This window comes from Kogia breviceps, chromosome 18 (assembly GCF_026419965.1).
Source record: "Kogia breviceps isolate mKogBre1 chromosome 18, mKogBre1 haplotype 1, whole genome shotgun sequence".
Classification (NCBI taxonomy): Eukaryota; Metazoa; Chordata; class Mammalia; order Artiodactyla; family Physeteridae; genus Kogia; species Kogia breviceps.
Genome location: NC_081327.1, coordinates 45,261,207 through 45,281,024, shown reverse-complemented (window position 1 = coordinate 45,281,024; position 19,818 = coordinate 45,261,207). Strand labels below are relative to the sequence as shown.

At 57.2% G+C, this 19,818-nt stretch overlaps 1 protein-coding gene across 3 annotated transcripts in view; it reads right to left on the bottom strand.

Moving 5' to 3' along the window:
• Positions 1-19,818, bottom strand: part of LOC131744463 (protein VAC14 homolog) — a 93,809-nt gene that overhangs the window by 24,997 nt on the left and 48,994 nt on the right. For all 3 annotated transcript variants that reach the window (XM_067019382.1, XM_059043930.2, XM_067019383.1), the window contains one exon: positions 13,175-13,307. In XM_067019382.1, coding sequence (XP_066875483.1) covers positions 13,175-13,307 — 133 coding nt within the window. The remainder of the gene's footprint in view (positions 1-13,174; positions 13,308-19,818) is intronic.

The following is a 19,818-nucleotide window of genomic DNA, read 5'->3' as shown; positions in this document are numbered from 1 at the left end:
CCTAATTCCTCAGAGGCTGCCCTGCTCCCCACCTGCCTGCGCGGGGGTCTCTGGGAAGGTCACTGGGGCACACACACAGCTCCACCCTGCCCCTGCCCTCCTTCCTGGAGAATCTGGCTGCTGGGAGAGTGGAGCGGGAGTGTCACTCCTTCCACTGCCGCCACGGTGGGCCCTCAGTGGGGCCTGCTTCGCACCCCCTTTCGGGCAGCACTGAACCTGACCACAGGGTGGGCGCCGGTTGCGTCTGCCTCCCTGGTGTCCACAGCCTGGGATTCTGGCTCCAGATCCAGTTTCCCACGAACCACGGCTCCCCCTCCTGCGCAGGAGGGCGGGCACACAGTCCCATCCCGAACCGTCAGGGCACGGTAACGGGTCCAGTGAGACTCAAGCCCAGCCCCGCGGCTGAAGGCTGGCTGCTAAGGGAGAGGAGTGAGCCGAGAGCTGCGGTGGCTGTCCTGTCACGGGACAGACGGCCTGCTGGGCACGGGGCTGACAGAGGAGGGAGGAGAGCCTGCTGTGGAGGCGAGCAGGTGAGACGGAGGCCTGAGGACACCGGGAGGGTGCCGGCTGCGGAGTTGCCAATCCTGGTCCCTGACTACACAGCACCTTCATTTTTTTCAACAGAAGCATGAGAATTGGTTTTCTGTCACATGTGCTCAAGAGTCCCGACTGGGCTTCCCTGGTGGCGCAGTGGTTGAGAGTCCGCCTGCCTGTGCAGGGGACGCGGGTTTGTGCCCCGGTCCGGGAAGATCCCACATGCTGCGGAGCAGCTGGGCCCGTGAGTCATGGCCGCTGAACCTGCGCGTCCGGAGCCTGTGCTCCGCAGCGGGAGAGACCACAATAGTGAGAGGCCCGTGCAAAGAAAAAAAAAAAAAAAAAAAAAGAGTCCCGACTGCGCAGCTCTGATCAGGGTGGGGTCTTGGTGGGGGTGGGGATGGGGCAAAGGGCAGAGGAAGGGGGGACGCCTGGGGGCAAGTCTTAGTTTGCTCAATGGCTTTCCCTCTTACTCTTCCCTAGAAAACAAGGGAAAGTGACAGTCAACCCCAGAACATCTGCTTTCCAGGAGCTGAGCCTGAGGGAGTGAGCAGCAAGGGCCTGGGAAGGGGCTGAACGGGGGCCAGGCCAGCTCTGGGACCACCAACCCAGCCACCCGTGGGCTTCCTGACTCTGACCTGCACAGAGGGAGGGTGGATGCTTCTCTTCACAATGACTGTCACAGTCGCTACCGGGACACCTCCTGCAGTTACCAGGTGCAAGACACTATTCTGAGTACTTATTTTATTTTATTTTTTTGCGGTACGAGGGCCTCTCACTGTCGTGGCCTCTCCCGTTGCGGAGCACAGGCTCCAGACGCGCAGGCGCAGCGGCCATGGCTCACGGGCCCAGCCGCTCCGCGGCACGTGGGATCTTCCCGGACCGGGGCACGAACCCGCGTCCCCTGCATCGGCAGGCGGTCTCTCAACCACTGCGCCACCAGGGGAGCCCTGAGTACTTTTTTCTAACATCGTTTAGCCTCCCGGGGATCAGCAGATCACGATGGTGACCGTCCCCACATTTCATACGAGAAAACTGTGCTCGGGAAAGCTGCCACGTGGGGGCCCCTGTCCTCTGAAGAGCTGCTGCTCCCCACTCCACTTGGGGTTCTGTCAGGGCTGCTGCTCGCAGCGGCCTGCCACCGCCTCCCCGACCACAGGGGACACACGACCCCGCGGGAACCAACCAGAGCTCCCCCGGAGCACAAACAGCAGGGACACGATGGCCATGTGATGTGGCGACCTCGTCTCCGCCACTGGAAGGGACCAAAGTGGTGAGGCGGACCTCGCACAGAGGCGAAGAAGACAGACGGCGCCACAGGAAGATGCTGGGTTCCTGGGCCTTGCAGCCCTCCGCCTTGGTCTGGTGCCTTTGACCTGGGTTCCCACCTCCTGACGACCACCCTAGTTAGATAAGCGGTTCCCAACGCCCGGCTGCAGACCTCCACTGGCCTGGCTGCACCAGAAGCCCCCTGGGATCTAGCTGGGTGGGGGGATGGAGAGGGAGTGGGAATCTTTGCATAAGCAGGCTGGACTAGGTGGCCTCCAAGACCCCGTCCAGAAGATATAATACCTTTTCAGGTGGATTGTACTCAGTGTACAGCTCACTGGGAGTGTTTGCCAGAAACACAAGGCAGCTTTATGGTTAGTTTCATGAGCTCCTAATCCCCTGAAAAAGCAGCACAAACCATAAAAAATGCTGAGAAGAAAAACTGGTCACCTGGACTACATTAAAAATAAAGAACTTCTGTTCAACAAGAGACACTTTTAAAAGGGTGATAAGGCATGCCACGGGCTAGGAGGAGATAATTACAGTACACACATTGGAGAAAGACTTGCAGCCAGAATATATAAAGAACTTCCACAAATCAATAAGAAAGGTACCAAAAACCCAATGGGGAAATGACTGGAACAGGCCCCTTGCGAAAGAGGATACCCAAAAGGCAAAGAGGGATGAGAAGTCCTGTAACTTTGTTAGGCTTCAGGGAAATGCAAATTAAAACTACAGGTGATACCACCACACACCTACAGGAAAGGCTAAAACCAAAGACCGACGATATCAAGTGTTGGTTGGTGAGGATGTGAGCAACGGGAACTCTCACACTGTGGATGGCAGTGGAAATTGGTGCAGCTCAGACAATATCTATCAAAGCTAAACACATGTATGGTCCCTGATCCAGCAATGCCTAGGTATTATCTGAGACAAACGTACATGTATATTCACCAGAAGACGTGTGAAGGGACGCTCATGGTAGCATTATTCACAACAGTGCCAAACTGAAAATAACCCAAACGCCCATCGCTAGCAGAACGTGTCAATGAGCCACGGCGTCTTCACACAGTGGGGCACTTGACAGAAATGTGAGCTACTGCCACATGCGACACAAGTGAACCCCACAAACATGAGGTGGGTCAAAAGAAAGCTTACAGTTTGTAAAAGAGCACAAACTACGTGATTCCATTTATATAAAGTTCAAAAAACCAGGTTAACAACAACAAAAAAAATCCCCAAACCCCAAAACCCCAAACCCAAACAAAAGCCCAGGTAAACGAGTGTACAGCGTTAGAATTCAGGCCAGTGGCTACTTTGGGGAGGAGGGTAGCGGTAGTAACCAGGGGGAGACATGAAAGGGACCTCTGGGTGCTGGGAATGTTCTACTTCTTGTAGAGCTCTACTTCTGAGTGCTCGTTACATGGATGTGGACGATCAGCGTAAGCTCACCAAACTGTTGTACGCTTACGATTTGTGTACGTTTATATAGCATGTTGTTAATGTAAACTTTAGATTCAAAAAGGGCCTTGTGGAAATGGAGGCATGGAGGGAGGAAAGGCTGCCATGGTGGCCTGATCAGGAGAAGGAAAAGATGGATCTGGGGCGCTGAAGCAAAAAGTGTTAAGCGTACGTGTTTAAGAAAGAGAGAGGGTCTTGCCAAAGAGGTGGCAAAACGGCGCAGAAAACAAGTCAGAACTTCTGGGGACACAGGAGGCCACGAGTTTACCGATGACAAGGCTGAGGGGGAAGTGGAGACACGAGCGCCATTATTAGGCTAAAGCAGCAGCTCTCTGGGGGAGCAAAACAAGGAGGCTCAGGTTGCCCCACGTTCGGGAAACGGGTCACGTGTGAGAGCTGGCACTGGGGTGCGTGACCGTGACCACGGCCCGGGCAGGGGGTGCGGCCGGTGGAAACGGAGAAAGAGATGCAAAACTTCACGCTTAGGAGAGCAGCTTCTGAAAGGGAAGAGGGAGAGGCAAGGCTCGAAACAGACGGCACGGGATGCTCGACAGAGGACTGGAGAAAAATGAGAGATGACTCAGGATTGTACTTGAAGTCCAGCTCAGCTCAGCCCCAGAGAGAGAGAGAGAGGTCAATGTGGGTGATGTGAGCAACTGTGATAAACCAGAAGGAAAAACAAATGATCTGGGTGTGTGTGGGGGGGGAGACTTGTCCTTTTGAGCAAGAGTCAAAACAGAGATTTAGACCAAGAAAGACAGTCACTGTCCAAGTGCCAGGCAGTTCCAATGAGATTATGTAATCTAAATATAGACCAGAAATGGGCCAGGATGATGGCCGGGCAGGAGTCTGGAGGGCCCGGGGCCTAGAAGGAGGACAGGGAAGGATCCGCAGATTTACTCGGGGCTTCACTTCTGAGAGGTGACAGACAGTAGAATGAGAGGACGACGAGGGGGAGGGCACATCAGGATGGGTCTTGGTGGGGATTTTCTGTGGGTCAATGACTCTGGGCAAAAGGGAGGTGCCACGAGAGAACAGAGCTTCTTTCCAATGAGGCTGAGGAAAAGCAAGTCCAGACTGGCAACTGGGCAGTTTTCCCAAATGGCCTCCAGCACCCAGTCTGGAGGACAACCAGGAACCTCAGCTCTGGGATCTCTAGATGGTACACAGAACCCCCATGGAGATGTCCTAAGACGTGCGGTGAGGGAGCTGGGGGCAAATGCGCTGGTGCTACAGAGACACGGGAAGATTTTAGGACGACAGCAACAGACCCAAAGCCCAGGCTCTCCTGGGAGCTGAGGCTGCATACTTGTAAAGAGCGTTCCCTTATCCACTTTAGATCCCAAGAGCCTCCTCGGTGGGCCCTCACAGCCCGGGTTACAAAGCACCCTTCCCCATGGACTGTACGCTACTTCACGTGGGCTTGCGCTCACCATCTGAGGCTGAATTCAGCGCCAAGGCCCCCCCAGGCCAGGGCCCCTGCAAGGTGTCAACCATCACACATGCTCAGAGACGAGAACTCTCCTTCTATGTGGAAGGGGCAGCTGGTCTGATGGCCTTTCACAGACCGCATGTGATGGAAACCCTTCTGTGTTATTTTTCTGACGATGGGGGTGGCGGTGAGAAGTGGGTGCGCGTGTGTCTGTGACCTTTGTGGCCACCTGCTAAAAGAATACCTTTGTGGGGAGAGAGCGGGGGGGGGGGGACCACACAGGGGCCTCCCAGGGCACCCACGGTGAAAAGGTTGGGTTAAAAGGATGAAATAAAGACCTTCCTGAGAACCACGATCTACGATAGACAAACAGGACACATTTTTGCAACTGCTGTTCCAGGAGTTTAAAAGCACTTTGAAGCTAAAGACGCCCATTTCTCTCTCCTGGCTCGGATGCAGCCCAACTCCAAGGAGGCAGGAGGATCGAAGTGACCTCTAGGGGCCAATTCCAAACCTGCCGATATTTTAAGTTGCTACATTACGATTCCCAGCAGCTACTTGCTAATTAACCGAGCTGCCTGACTTACCAAGGTCAAAGCTTTGCTAGTTTCCTGGCATCCTTAGGTAAAGTATAAACAGTCCAGAGACAACTGCAGACTCCATAACCTCTAGAGCTTCAGAAAGAAATTCACCGTCAAGCTCTCAGCCTCTGGCAACAGGGCTGAGGAGCCGAGGCTTCTCAGGTGTACAGACTACAAAGAAAGTGCTTTTAACTGGAGGCTGGAAAGGGCCCCCGCAGGTGCCACCACCCATGTGATGAGTCTTTGGAGGCCTTTTAAGGCCTCCCATGCAGCGGGTGTGGGATGGTTCCTGAGTCCTCCCCCGACCACAGGTGCTCCTGGACGTGGGGGCAAACGGCTGGCTCTGTGGGTCACCTGGCCTCCCCGTGCCCAGTTCACCTGTGACCTCTAACATCCCACGAGCCCTGCTCGAAGCAGGTGGATCCCTGGCCTCCTTCCAGCCCCTGCTTCCATCAGCAGCCCTCCGCCCACAAGGGATCCAGGAGGACCCTTGAAACATGGGTCCACTTCCCTCTAAAGCTCCCCAGACTTCCAGAGCACGCTGCACTGGGCTCCCTCTGGCCAGCACTTCCTCTCCTCCCCACTCCCCCCCGGCTGCACCTAGTTAATCCCAGCCTGGCCTAGCAAGGCTTATCGCATGTGGTTTCCATATTCCAGAAGAAAATACATCCGTTCTTGCAGGGAGTGCCAGTGTGTATGACAGTGGGCTCTACAGGGACAGCAGGGGGACTTCCTGCAGGAGATAGAGCAAAGCCACTGGCTGGCCCCAGCCCTCCCTGCCACCCCTGGGTCACAGACGGTTCTATGAGGTGCTGGGATGCTGGCACTTTGCCATGCGTTAGGGGACAATGGACACGGGCCGGGCTGGGCTCTTTGGGCCGCCTGCACTTTGCACCTCCCAGGGACACCTTTTCACGTTCGAGGGCAGGGCTTTCTTGCAGGCAATCTTCTCTGGCATGTCAGATGGGGCTGCCCTGCCATTCACAGTTCCTCAGCGTCGTCCTAATTCGGAGATCAGAGCCTAGAGCTGGTTGTGCAAAGCAGTTTCTGCCACTTACTCCCTTTGCTGTCCTGCGTCTCAACAAAAGCACCTTGGCCCCTGGAGAAGAATGACCGCGGAAGGCTCCAGAAGATTCACACAAGGAACTGGGCAGACTGACTAAAAGCTGACAGGAAGAGAAGCTTCTTCTGAGAGGAAAGTAAGAAATTCCTTGAAGCAACCCTCCAGCCCTGTTCAATGTTCTCTCTCCTTCCCCTCCGCTGGGGACCCCAATCCACACGGCTACAACTGATGACAGACCCAAATCCGCCTGCATTCTGGGGAGGGGGATCAAGGCCTGTTTCCACAGACAGACCTAGGTTGGTGCGTGTTTGTCACAGCAATTTGTTTTTATTCTGAGCAAATGAACGCAATCCATTAAAGGGGTGAGAGGAAGACAGCCGAGCGGGGCCTCTCAGCAGCTCTCTCCGCAGGCTGCGGGCCAGAAGCGAAGCTGCTTTTCTAAAATGCCATTTGAACAGGGATCTGGGTCTTGACCCTTTACTTGATGCGTCTTTCATTAGCATCAGCACAATGGGCTTTTGGGGACCCAACCGATGCCCCCTGGCAGGTAAGATGGCACGCAGAAAGAGACAGGGGAAAGGGGGTGCCCCCGATGCAGATGAACTCCAGAGGCCCGGTGGATACAGAGACCGAGGGGGGCGGAGCTGCCCTAGCCACAGGGGCCGTTTGACACCCCCCCCCTCCCCCCCGCCAAGGAACGGACAAGGACAGCAAAGTGGAATTTCCCAATTAGGGCATGAAAGAGAGCTCCTTCTCTTGAACCACTGGGCCCCCCTCCCGCCCTGCAATTCAAAACAAGTCCAGGGGCTTCCTAGCCCCACCACCCACCTTCGCGGCCAATCAATTCCTCCCTCACCCGACCCCCCAACACAGGGCTCTCACGCAAAGCGCCGGGGCACTGGGGGAGGGGAGGGCAGGCTTAGCAGGGCTACCTATTAGGGACTCTGGGCCTTGGCTGAACTGGAGAGGCTGCCAGGCCTGTCTGTGTCAGAGGCAAGAGGAGGACCGGAAGGAACCAGAAGCCTTATCGTGGGGCTCTCCGGGTCGGGGTCTCGTGGAAGAAGCCTCGTGACAGCTCCCCCCGTCTCTCACTTGGACCCCCACCTGCACCTCATCTTGGGGGCTTCCTTTCTCCGGGGGGGAGGGTGCTTGGCCACCATGGGCTGGACGGGGATGGAGCCCTCGAGTTCACAGCACAGTCACTCGTTGAAAAGAAAGCATTCTCTGGCAAGTCCTCTTTGCAAGGCAGCAGGGAGGAAGGGGAGGGGGAAAGGCACAGCTGATTAAGCCGAAGGACGGCCGGTCAGAGGGCCGCGTTGGCTGGCAGCGCGGGCGTCCTCAGCCTCGCTGCCTTCCCAGCACAGAAGCAGGCCTTGTCAAGATCACAGCTGTTGGATTACGCTGGAGTTCATATCACAGTCTATCAAAGAGGCTGCATTTTCTCCCTCGTCTCCTTTTCTACTGAGTATAGTGGAACGGTTCGTGGGAAAACAAGCTCTGTGCTTGTTCTGTCGGCGCTGGCTGGGGGGAGGGGGAGAGGCCAGAGGAGGGAAATGTACACGAACACCCACTTGGGGCCGAGTTGTTTTAGCGGTGCCAGGGCCAGGCCGCTGGTGGGCGCCCTGGGTGTCGGCGCAGCAGGCCTGGCGCTCAGGAGCCAGCTCTCGGCACAGAAGGTTCAATTCTTTCACCCTCTCCCGGGTCTGGTTTGCCCTCCCCACAGACCACTGTGGGAGGCCGAGGCCGCATCGTGAGGCGGAACAGCAAGCCCCGCTGGACCAAGCCGCGCGGAGCGCTGTAACACGCAGGGTCTTATGTAACCCTCTCCGCAAAGCGACAGGGTAGGCACAATTATCTTCGTCTTACGGGCCTGGAAACAGGTCACAGAGTTAAAAACTAGAGGGACTGGGATTCGAACCCAAGGCTGTTTGACTCGAGAAGCTCCCCTCTCAATCCAGCTCCTGAGTGCCTGTGGCATCTGCCCGACTCCTGTGGAGCCTTGGGGAGGGGGGCGTGGGTGTGGGCAGGGCTGGGGTGGCATCTGCCCATGTCCCCCTCCCTCTTCCCTCCCTCAGTCCCTGCAGCCGGGAGAAGGGCCTGGGCCCGGAGTGGGTCACAGCAAGTCTGGCTGAGACGAGCTTTTGGAGTCACTGGCTTCCCCAAACTCAACATGCCTCTGAACTGTTACATCCAGCAGACAGTGAGGCCACATGGACACAGAGAGGAAGTCCAACCCACCCAGGGGCCTGGCTGCAGTTTGGGGCTCTACTCCCACGCCCCACGGAGGTGCAGCCTGGGAAAGCCGAGTTGAGGGAAACACCCCTGGGCCTGAGCAGAGTCATGCATCTTCCTCAAGGCCAAGACCCCCCCCACCAGATGTTTTGTCCTCAAGAACTCGGGATGCCTTTGTCCTTCTATAGACAGTAGCCGTTCCTGGACCCTGAGCTAAACACACTACTACAGAAACAATGGCTCTTCACTCGTTTGCCAGAAGAATCTCGTTCCTCTCTCTGCCCAATCTTGGGGGTTGAGAGGAACAACTTACAGCTGGCTTAACACCAGAAGAAGGGGGTTAAGAATCATTTACTGTGTTTCTTTTTATTTTCTTTTTTAAATTTTTTTTGGCTGCGCCGCACGACATGTGAGAGCTTAGTTCCCCGACCAGGGATTAAACCCAGGACCCCTGCAATGGAAGCATGGAGTCTTAACCACTGGACCGCCAGGCAAGTCCCTGCTTCTTGCTCTTTTTTTTTTTTTTTTTTAAGTTTTTCAATTACTGTGTTTCTTATCAGCCCTGTGGCTTCTTCTCAGCCTGCGTGTACCGCTATTATGCTCCTCTTTAAAGCCACCAGCAGAAAATGAGGAAATGAGACGAAAGGCAGGTGGGCAGGCTGACAGTCCGAGGGCTGGGCCCCGGTGAACCTCTGCTCAGGGGTCTCGGCCCGTCTGGCCACGGGAAGGAGGAAGGCACACGTCTTCAAGGCCTCCTCCCCGTCGGACGCTGGGCTGTGCTCACCCTGAGAACCCAGACCGGGTGGCGGGGCACGCCGGCTTAGCAGGTAGCCGCCCCGCAGAGCTGGTGTGGCCCAGAGGAAGCTGCAGCTCGAAATGGCAGGCGCTGGTGCTGCTTCAGGGGGAACACGGCGGGCTGGACAAATGAAGCGAAGGACTGGGAGGGACAACAAATGGGAGGGGCCCGGTCACAGGTTGCTTCTGCCCAGCCCACTGGGTTCCTTGCCCGGGGCTAGGAGACCTCTGTGGCTGTGCGGGGTGGGAGCGAGGCGTGCCCTGGAGGCCAGGCGCCGTGCCCGCTGAGGCCCCAGTGTGGTGCACGGGGAGCGTGAGCCCTGGAACGGCGAGTGACTGCCATGCTGGATACTGAGCCCCAGAAGGGTGAGGAGGGAGGACCCTCTGAGGAGCCGGGTGTCAGGTGGTCCTGGTCTGCAGGCTGTGCAGGGCCCCTCGAGGCACCTGGCTCCACACTCTCTCACAGAAGGGACAGAGGGGCAGCTGCAAAATTAGCAGAGTGCAGCGGTCTGCAGCCCAGCTCCAAAGGAGCCAGGCAGGCACGCGGCTTCCTCTCATTCCCCTCCTGCAAAATGAGGATTCTCATCAGCCTAGGATGCCCGGGAGACACTGCAAAGCAAGCGAAGCCTCACTGTCCTAGAGGCTGTGAATGGGAACGTGGCACCAGCTCCACGGAGCCTCGGCCCTAGCGGGCGGGGAGAGCACCCACGCGCACACTCACACACACACCCACGCACGCCCACGCTGCCCGCACTTCTGCCTGGCGCCGTCTGGGGGTACTGCCAACTCCCCGAGCACCCTCTCCCCAGGCCCCTGACAGGGCACGTGAGGCTGACAGAGGACGGAAAAACCCATTACAGCCCAGTTCTCCAGAGAGGAAACTAGCTACAAATTCCTTTTTCAAAGGCCTTTCTCTCCACTGGCTTCCTGAAAGTCTTCCAGGCAAGGAGGGCTCATCAAAAGAGCTGACACCTCTGCAATTTGGAAAGCCGCACGAAGCTAACTGTCACTCGTGTGGGAAGAGTCTGTCATTTTCCTGGTAGGGGGTCTCTTCAAGCCCCAACCGTCCAACTTGATGTGAAAAAAAAAAACCATGGAAACCTCCCTCTTTTGGCAAGTGACTATAAGAATCCCTTTCTGTCGCTCTGTAACCGTGGCTGTCACCCGTGATGATTCTGCCTGCCAGGGGACCTTTGGCACTGTCTGCAGACATTTTTGATTGTCTCAGTTGGGTAGGTGACAGTGCTACTGGCATCCAGCGGGTCGAGGCTGGAGATGCTGCTTAACACCCTACAGTACACAGGACAGCCGCTGCCACAAAGAATTATCCGGCCCCAAATGCCAACAACGCCGACGCTGAGAAACCCTACTCTGTGAGAGCTCAGGAAAGCAGAGGGTGGTGACACCATCCCACCACCACCGGGACACCTTTGGGTGGTCTAGACCATCAGAAGCCCCTGCCTCCCGATGGGCAGGGACTTGTGGTCCTGCCGTCTGTCCTTCTGACCAGGCAGGCCTGTCCCCTCCTGAGACTCTACCCTTCGGCCTGCTCCCCAGGGTGGCCTCAATGCCACCCTCTGCCTGGAGCTGGGGCCCTGTGGCTCCTCCACCCGCCGGTGGCACACAGGCAAGCCCTGGGCCTGCTTCCCCCATTTCCCTGTCTCCCACTCTTTCAGCTCACCCCGCGTTCAGCGGGCTCCCCCACGCCTTCCAGCCGGCCCTCTTCCGGCCTCCTCTCCCCTCGCTGCCTCCTGCCATCCCCCTCTTTCCTCTGCTTCTTTCTACCTCTTGGGTCCTTCCTCTCAGCCTCGTCTCCCGGATTCTCCAGACCCAACCATCACACACTGGAGCTCTGAAGGGCCCGGCTCTGGGTGGCCTTCCTTCGCTCTGACCACCGACCACTCTTAGTCCCTAGGAATGAAATCCACAAGGTAGAATTATCTAGAATGGAACCTCACACAGTGTTCAGTAAATATCTGTTGAATGAATAGATAAGAGAGTGAATGAATGAATGAATGACTGCCATCAACCTCCAGATTTGTATCATGGGCCTAGATCCCTCCTTTGAGAGGCAGACATAGCAATGTCTTCAATGTCTCTCCTTTGACGTTCCCAGAGCTATTTAAAACCCCTCCCTCCCTGCTCCTCTTCCGGGGCTCCCGCCTCAGGGGCAGCTACCACTATCTACCCTGCTGCTCACACCACAGCCTTGGCCGTCCCCCCCACCTCCCCCTCTCCTCCCTCCCTCCCTCATGCAATTCATCACCAATCAACATACTTCTTACTAATTCTTGCATCGCACTGCACTGTTTCTTCCCATCCCCCTACCAAGCTGCCACCTTGGACAACAGCCTCCCAGCCGGGCTCCCCCACATCCACCCATTCTCTCCCAGCAGCACAGTAATCTGTAAAAACAGCAATCTGGGGCTTCCCTGGTGGCGCAGTGGTTGAGAATCCGCCTGCCGATGCAAGGACACGGGTTCGAGCCCTGGCCCGGGAAGATCCCACATGCCGCGGAGCAACTAAGCCCTGCGCCACAACTACTGAGCCTGCGCTCTAGAGCCCGCGAGCCACAGCTACTGAAGCCCACGCGCCTAGAGCCCGTGCTCTGCAGCAAGAGAAGCCACCGCAGTGAGAAGCCTGCGCACCGCCACGAACACCCAACGCAGCCAAAAATAGAAATAAATAAATAAATTTATATATATATATATAAAAAAAAGCAGCAATCTGATGACACCATTCCCCTGCTCAAGCCCACTCGGCGGCTTCCCGCTGACCTCTGGGTAAGGGCCCCAGTCCTAAGTCCAGCTCACACGGCTGAGCCCCTCCCCCTTCGCCTTCTGGTTTACAGCAAAATGAACTCTCCAACCTCCCTCCTGCCTTGAAGCCTCTGTGCAGGTCGTGGACCCTCCGCCTGGAATTCTCCTTCAGCTCCCCGACCCCCCAGATGGCTCTGATCAGGAGCCCCCCAACTCCTGGGACATTAGTCTAGTCTGCTCCCCGAGCACGCTGGATGGCTTTACTAACCTCCGTCGCCCCAGAGGTTCTGATTTCACCGGTCAGGGTGGAGCCCAGCCATCACCTTCTTTTTCAAGCCTCCTTGGTGACCTAACATGCAGTCAGGGCCAAGAACCACTGCTGCAAAGTACCTAGGGCCACTCAGACTATTCTGGGAAACTCCTCTGCCGGGCTCTGCGGGGAGCCTGAAGAAATCTGTGCCCCCTCTAGATTTCTGGTGGCCTGAAGGTCCCTCTCCTGGTGACCCTGCTCCTTGGAGCCAAGCGAGAGGCAAAGGGCCAGACATGGCCACACTGCTGGTGGTGACAGTTCTGAAGGCCTCCAGGGACTGGGGCTGGCGCCCTGGGACTGTCCGGGGCTGGGCTCACAAAGCACAAGAACCTGGCTCCGCCAGAGCCACTGCTGCCACCAGCCGTGGCCGAACGGTGTGCTGACAGCTGGGCACCCAGCGCAGCGGGTTCACGTTCTGTCTGGCTCACCTCCTTTTCCCCCTGAAGACGCCCACAGACAGAGTGTTCAACGAGAGGATATTTAGCCTCAAGGAAAGCTGTCTCAACAAGTGAAAAATGAATTCGTTTGTTCGAAAAATGGTGCCATCGACCTAACCCGTGTCAGTAGCACCAGCAACCTGGTGTGAAGGGGGAACCTTCTTTGTTTCTTTTAAGAGCTCAAAGGTCAGGAAAAGGAGGAGAGAGGAGTGGAAGAGAAAATGGTTGCCTTGACCCCTTGCATGGTATGAGAAATGAAAAGCCGAGGCTGTGGGAGCACAGAAGGTACGCAGAGGCTAACCTGATGATGAAGCCGCCTCTGACCTCCAGAAGCTTCCGTTCACTGCTGAACCTCTTGAGAAGGTTGATCATGAACTTGTAAAAGTAGGAGTTCATGGTCGGAGTCGAAGGAGAACACTCCAAGCCTTTGGTACCTATAGAGAAAGGGACAGAGCCGGGATTTATTCTACGTGTCCACAGAATATAAACAATTATCAATGCCGAAAAGGTGGGGGAAGAGTCTCTGTGTAACAGGATGAGGGAACACCTTCAATCAAGGGCCACGTTGGCAGCAAAAAAGCCAGGACCAAACAAGTGTGCGCAAGCCGATACAACTCTGCGTACTGCAAAAAGCACCCACTTCCCTGTCCACCCCTCCAGCCGACCCCCCATCACTTAGTGAACACCTCCTACGTGTGAGACCTGCTGCTAGGTGCCAGACATTTTTCGAAAAAATACTTTTTTTTTTTTACTCATGATCCTAATAAAATACACTTGGGCTTTGTTTGGTTAAGAGCAGATGGCAAGTCAAAGAGAAGACAGAGAGAAGGCAGCCACACAACCTCAATGGTCCATGAAGCTGACAGATCCTGCGAGGCAGAAGCCACACTCCCTTCCAGCCGCCCCGCTGCTTAAGAATAGGTCAATTATGCACACAGCCACCAGGGAGAAGGCAGCACACACCGATAAAATGTGAACGAGTGTTTCCATCTGCACCCAATGTTTTGAAATCAGAGATTCTTCCTCATCTTCAGGCAAAGACGCTCTTTTAGAGGAGTGCTTTGAAGACCCTGAGCTGGCTCGACAACCAGAAGTGCACGTGAGGTCTCCCTCTTATGTGTACCAGCTGAAAATACACTGAAAGCCAGATACAGCCCTCACACCCCACTGTCCCTGCGACCCCGTCCCAGCCCCAGCCCTGCACATGGTCCCCCCCTCTGTAAGGCCTCCAGCGCGGAGGGGACGAGGGTAGGGCTGACACAATGCCTGGATGATCCCAACGTAGTGTCTGTTCATACAGCCCTTGGGATCTCCCCCCGTCCTTCCTTTCTAACACATGACGACCTCAACAGCACTGCTGGAAAGAGGTGTCAGTGATGTTAGGACTCCTTATTCCATCTGCCTGAGGCATTAACAGGACATCTGACTTTTTTGAAAAAAAATAACAACTTAACTTAGATATAATGCATATACCATAAAGTTCACCCTTTTAAAGCATACGATTTAGTGAAACAGGCAGCATGGGGGGGTCTCTGGGAATCAAGCTTGGCTGTGCAAGGAGTATGAGCTCCCAGAAGCATCAGCCTAAAGCAGAAAACAGCAACGTGTGGAACCGTCGTCCAGAGCACTACAAGTGAGCCTTACAGAGGAGCCCCTACAGGCTGACTTCATCAGATGCCAGGAAGCAGCAGTAAAACCTTCTCCCAGGAGTTCTGTCGTTTTGCTGAACTCAGTCTTCCTTAGGTCCTCGCGTGGTCCTTACGGGGAAGTGGTTGGGAACTGGAAAAGGTGTTTCCTGGCTGTGAATTACTCTGTGAGGATTTGTTACCAGGAGCCACACCTTCAAAATACCGTCCCCTCTCCCGAACCTCTTCTACAGCTCCTGTGAACCGTGCACGGGGCGAGAAGCCAGTTCAAGGACAGGCCTCATTGAATTTCTTGTTGTTTGCAGTGTGTTGTTCTGGGTCCCTGTCCAGAAGAGCCTGGCCCAAGCAGTCCTGAGTGACTCTGGAATGGCAAACAGTCTCTGCTCCCTGCCCAGAGGGGCTGTTTGCAGAATCAAGTGTCACATTCTCACAGATCGAGTTACCCCAGGCCCAGCTGGGGCTGATCTCCAAAGAGGTGGCTGCAGATACAGCTGCTGAGGCAGCCTGGCCGCCTCTCAGCCCCTTGTCCCCATCCCCACGCTTGAGGATATGTATTCTGCCGCCCCCATGGTGGCCTGGCTGGAGGGCAGAGGCTCCCCCGGCGCCCCCCAATGGAGGTGTGTGTAGACTGGAGCCCAGCTCCCTGAAGCCTTCTCTTGGGTGCTCGTTCATGATGACTCCTTATGTCCCTGTCCCCTTTTAGTTTCTGTATGTACACCTCTGTCCCACCCCCATTTCCAGGCTTAGGTTCCAAAGGACAAAGGGACCAAAATGGGGACCGACCAAAAAGAAATCCTCCCCACCTGGGGCCACAGTCTCCAGTCTCCAGGGACTGGGTGTCTTGGGCAGGCACCGGGGAGAGGTGCTGGGTGGTTCTGTCCCTACAGAGGCAGTGGGAAGCATCAAACATGGTGTTTAGAGCTTGGCCTGGGAGTCCATCAGACCTGGGTTCAGATCAGCTCTCCCCTCAACCGCTTACTAGCTGTGCAACTGCAGAATTTCAAGTCTCTTACCCTCTCTAAGCCTCAGTGTTCTCATCTGTAAAGTGGGGGCAATAAGAGCCCTCATTAAACGAGACAAACATGTAACGTACTTGACCTGGGGCTTCCTACATAGTCTGATCTCGGTAAACCGGGGCTGCTATCCCTGGCAAACGTGCCATAACCCAGAGCAGTGCATGAGGCAAATGGTTCCCGTTCTCCGAGTCTTGGACTGGACGACTTGAGGGCTGGGGATAGTCTGGAAGGTCAGATCCGGGACGAGTTCACAGTCCTCGGCTGGGGGGCAGGGAGGCTGTGAGGAGAGGGCATTGCCTGGGACCCCTCCCCCACCCCCCACATTCAAGGAGGGAGATCTGGCCACCCCTCAGCTGACAGACCAGCAGAAGAGAAGGCCTGGGGCTGCTCTGCACACGTCGCTGCTCTCCTTAGCCACAGCCCCCATTGGGCCCCACAATCCACCCTCCACGTCCAGGCCCGCGTGGCGGCCCCTGGAGCTGAGGCCCTTAGGAGGTAGGAGGGGGCAGAGTCACATGTGGGAGAAGCCATGTCGAGTGCCTCCCATTCTCACAGTGCAGTGGTTACTGAGAAAGCTTCTGCTGCTCAGTTTAAGGACTACAAAGAGCAGGCGGCCGGGTGCAACCGAAGTGGGCGCCGGGCGCCTTCCTGAGGCTGAGACCAGGAGGATGGGAGCTTCGGGGGAGCTGCCCGAGGCCGGTGGCCCTTCAGGCTCCCACCCGCCAGAACGGGCTCTGGTCAGGGCCACTGCCCTTGAGAGAAGCCTCTGCAGGAGAGGGCGGGGAGCCTTGGGAAGCTCGCGGGGGTAGGGCAACACTGGCCAGGCGGGCTGGGCAAGGATGGGGCACATCTCAGTGCTCACCACGGACAGGGTGAGGGCCTCTTCGGTCCCTCCCGGCCTCAGTTTCCCACTGGCCCCAGCGGCCACTTTTCTGACTCACCAGCCCTTCTGGCCCAGCTGGCTTGAGGTAGAACCTGTGAGATGTTTCCAGGCAAGGCTGCAGGCACGGGAGGAGGAGACGGGGTGGAGAGAGAACAAACCCGCTCCAGGAGTGTTACTACAGGAATGACAGGCCTCTCTCAACTGAGCTAATTTCTGCCCAGCCGCAGCCTCCTCCTCCCCGTGGGGAGCTCACAGCGCCTCCACCGGCCGCCTCTGCCTCTCGCTCGTCCGCGTGCTCGACAAGCTTGGCTGGGAATCGGCCTCCTTTCTCAGCAGCCCATAAAAGCCTACTCGGCTCAGCTCTCCCCCGGGAGGGGCCCGGGCCTAGCTGCTGCCCATTAGGACAGGGCAGAGCCGGATGGGGGCCCGGCGCCCGGAGTCAGGGCCCGCCCTCCAACGTGAGGATCTGCTGGATGACAGGGCTGGGAGGCTCTGACTCAGGAGACACTGCTGATACATAGCACGGTCTTCCAGGCCCGCCGCGGACGGTCGGGGCGCTGTTCTGGCGGGGGCCCCAGGAGGTGGGCAAGTGAGGCGGGGGCTGGGAGCAACCTGGACACGGGTCTCAGGAGGGAGGCGCCCTTTGAGGGGCCGAGAAGAGCGGGATTTCCATTCCCTACTCCTGCCGAGGACCGGTCCCAGTGCCGCCTGCCTGGCATTTCTGGTTTAGAGGAGTGGGCTCTGGCAGGACGCTCACGTGACCACCGACTGGCCGAGGGGCCAACAGATACTGCTGGGAGCACACTGTATCCAAAACCAGGCCGGGGGGCGGGCGGCCAGGGAGCCAGCCCAGCAGATGTTACTAAGTGAAACCTGATGTGGCGAAATGAGAATCTGCAGAACGTCTTACACACAGCCTTCCCTGGGATGTTTTGGATTGAGCTTTGCGGCTATGACGTGAAGGAGCCTCACATGTCAGGATAAAAATAGCTCTGGCCTCAATACACCACGCGAGTTACAATTCAACAAAACCAGATGCGAAAACATCAGGCGCCCAGCCCGGGCCCAGCAGGGTCCCCGCTCCGCTCCCAGCCCTCCCCCGAGGCCTGGGGAGGGCTGGGGCCGTGTGCCTGGCCAGCCCCTCCAGTGGGCATCTGGATCCGCTGCCCTGAGGGGAGGGGGAAGGGCCGGGGTCCCGGCTCAGAGCACTCTTGAGGATGTGACACCTCCTCTGGGCCGGTTGCTATCCGTGAGCCTCGCGGGGGAGAGCGGCGTAGCGCCGTGCCTGGCACAGGAAGTGCTCTGAGGAGCGGGCTGCGTGACGGGGAGGAGGGTATGGAACCGAGGGGGCGAGTGGGGAAGGGCGAGTCTACACACAGAACAGAGGGGCCGGGAGACAGGGAGGCCGCGGCCACTCGGGAAGCAGCGTCTCAAGGGGTGTGGAGTCCACCGAGCCCGAGGGCCCAAACCCTATGGCTGCGTGGACAAAAGGGTGCTTAAGATGTTGCAGCAACGGCACCCTCGGAACCCAATCCAAAAGGCAGAAACTTTCTTTTCTGTGGAAAGGCCAGGGAGTCCTCTGCCCCGGGCAGCCACCCAATTCCAGGAGGCTTTCCAGTTGCCTGGTTCGGAGCAACAGATAAGCTAATGGTGCAGGGCAGGGCCTGGGAGGACCTTCCAGCTGATGTGGCGGTGGAGAGGGGCCGCGCTGCTCCTGCTGGGAGAGCAGGGGCTGGGGCCGAGGGGGCGCTGGAGAGACCAGGAAGGGGGTCGGGGTTGGAGGGGGCCAGGTTCTCCATCTGGGGACAAGTGAAGGCCTGGGCAGATGTGCTAGGGGAGCCTCAGACCCGACAATGGGGACTGGGTGATCGGTCCTGGTACCCGCTCCTTCTGTCAATTTAAGAAACTCTGAAAGAGGGGTGCTGACCCTTACTGGGCGCCTGACGCTGGGGGGGTCAGAGGTGAGTACAGCAGGCTCCTGTGGTATGAGCTGGTGCTTCTCAAACTGAGGAACACACAAGTCACCCAGCAATCCTGATAAAATGCGATTCTGACTCCGGGGTGGGCCCCAGTGTCTGCATTTCTGATGAGCTCTAGGTGATGCTGAGGCTGCCATGACCTGCACTTTCAGGGGTCTAAGAGGTCACGGCCAGGAGGGAAACAGATGCGAACCCCACAGTGTGACTGGTGGAAGGAAACAAAGCGGGAGAGAGGAGTCTGGCCTGGGATATCCTGGAAAGCTGCACGGAAGAGAAGCCATCTGAGCTGGCCTGGAGCACGCGTAAGCTCTTGTAACACAGAAGGATGCAAGCAAAGGCAGCACTTTACACATACAGGGCGTTTATCTTATCCCACTTCCACGCGAGCGCTCACAGAGCCCCCCAGGGGCCCATCACCCGATTTACAGAGGAGGGAGAGGTGGCACCGAGGCAAGACACTTGCCAAGGTCACGAGACAGGCAGGGCAGAGCTGGGTTGTGAACCTAGATCCTTCCGACCCCAGCACCCGTGTGCTTTTATGCTGCCCGAAAAGGGTGTGTGGGCTGGGAAACGGTCTGGTTTGGCCGGAGGAAGTAGATGGCAGGCCAGGGCGGAGGTAGCAGAAGGGCAGGAAATGAGGTGCTGAGGTGGCTTAAGGCTGGGATGGGGTCCCTGAAGTCACTGTGAAGAGGAGGGATACCCCCCCAAAACTGCCAGGCTGAGGCCACAGCCCAGCATGTGGAGGAGGAAGCTGGACCACCAATCCCACCACCACTGCTGGGCTGGGTGGGGTTCACGTTGTGTTGCCATCTTCTGAGTGAGAAGGTGAAGAGAGCAGGCTCTCAGGCCAGGCTCCCGGGCCGGCACCACCGCTGCCGTGATCCCTCAGCCCAGGTGGGAACGACAGCAGTGCCCTCCTCAGAGATGGCATAAGGGTCAAGGGCCGATCCACGGGGAGGGTTCAGTGAGCTGACGTGAGAAGTGCTTAGAACCGTGCCCGGTCCGAAACAAGAGCTCAGCACGTTAGAGTCACCGCTATTATTGGCGAAACTACCAGGGATGGCTTCCTGGGTTTCTTCTAGAATTTATTTCTGCCCTTGGTCACGTCAGGCCGGGCTATAAGCAACGAAACTGAATCAGAACGTTCATTTTTGCCCATGGGTTTAGAGCTGGGACCAGACAGCCCTGCAGGGCACACTGACACGAGCTGCTTTATCCCAAGAATGGGCCCCGTGGCTGGAAGGGAAGGTCAGGAAGACTGGGTTTTGGGGGCAAACATCAGTCCCGGGGTGACTTTTGGTCCCATATCGCCACACTGCTGTGGTGCGGGGCCCAGGGGCCTGCCTCTCGTGCAGCAGGATGATGTCCAGGCCCGTCTCCAATGACGGACTCATCCCAGAGCCCTCCTGCTGGGCCTCCCC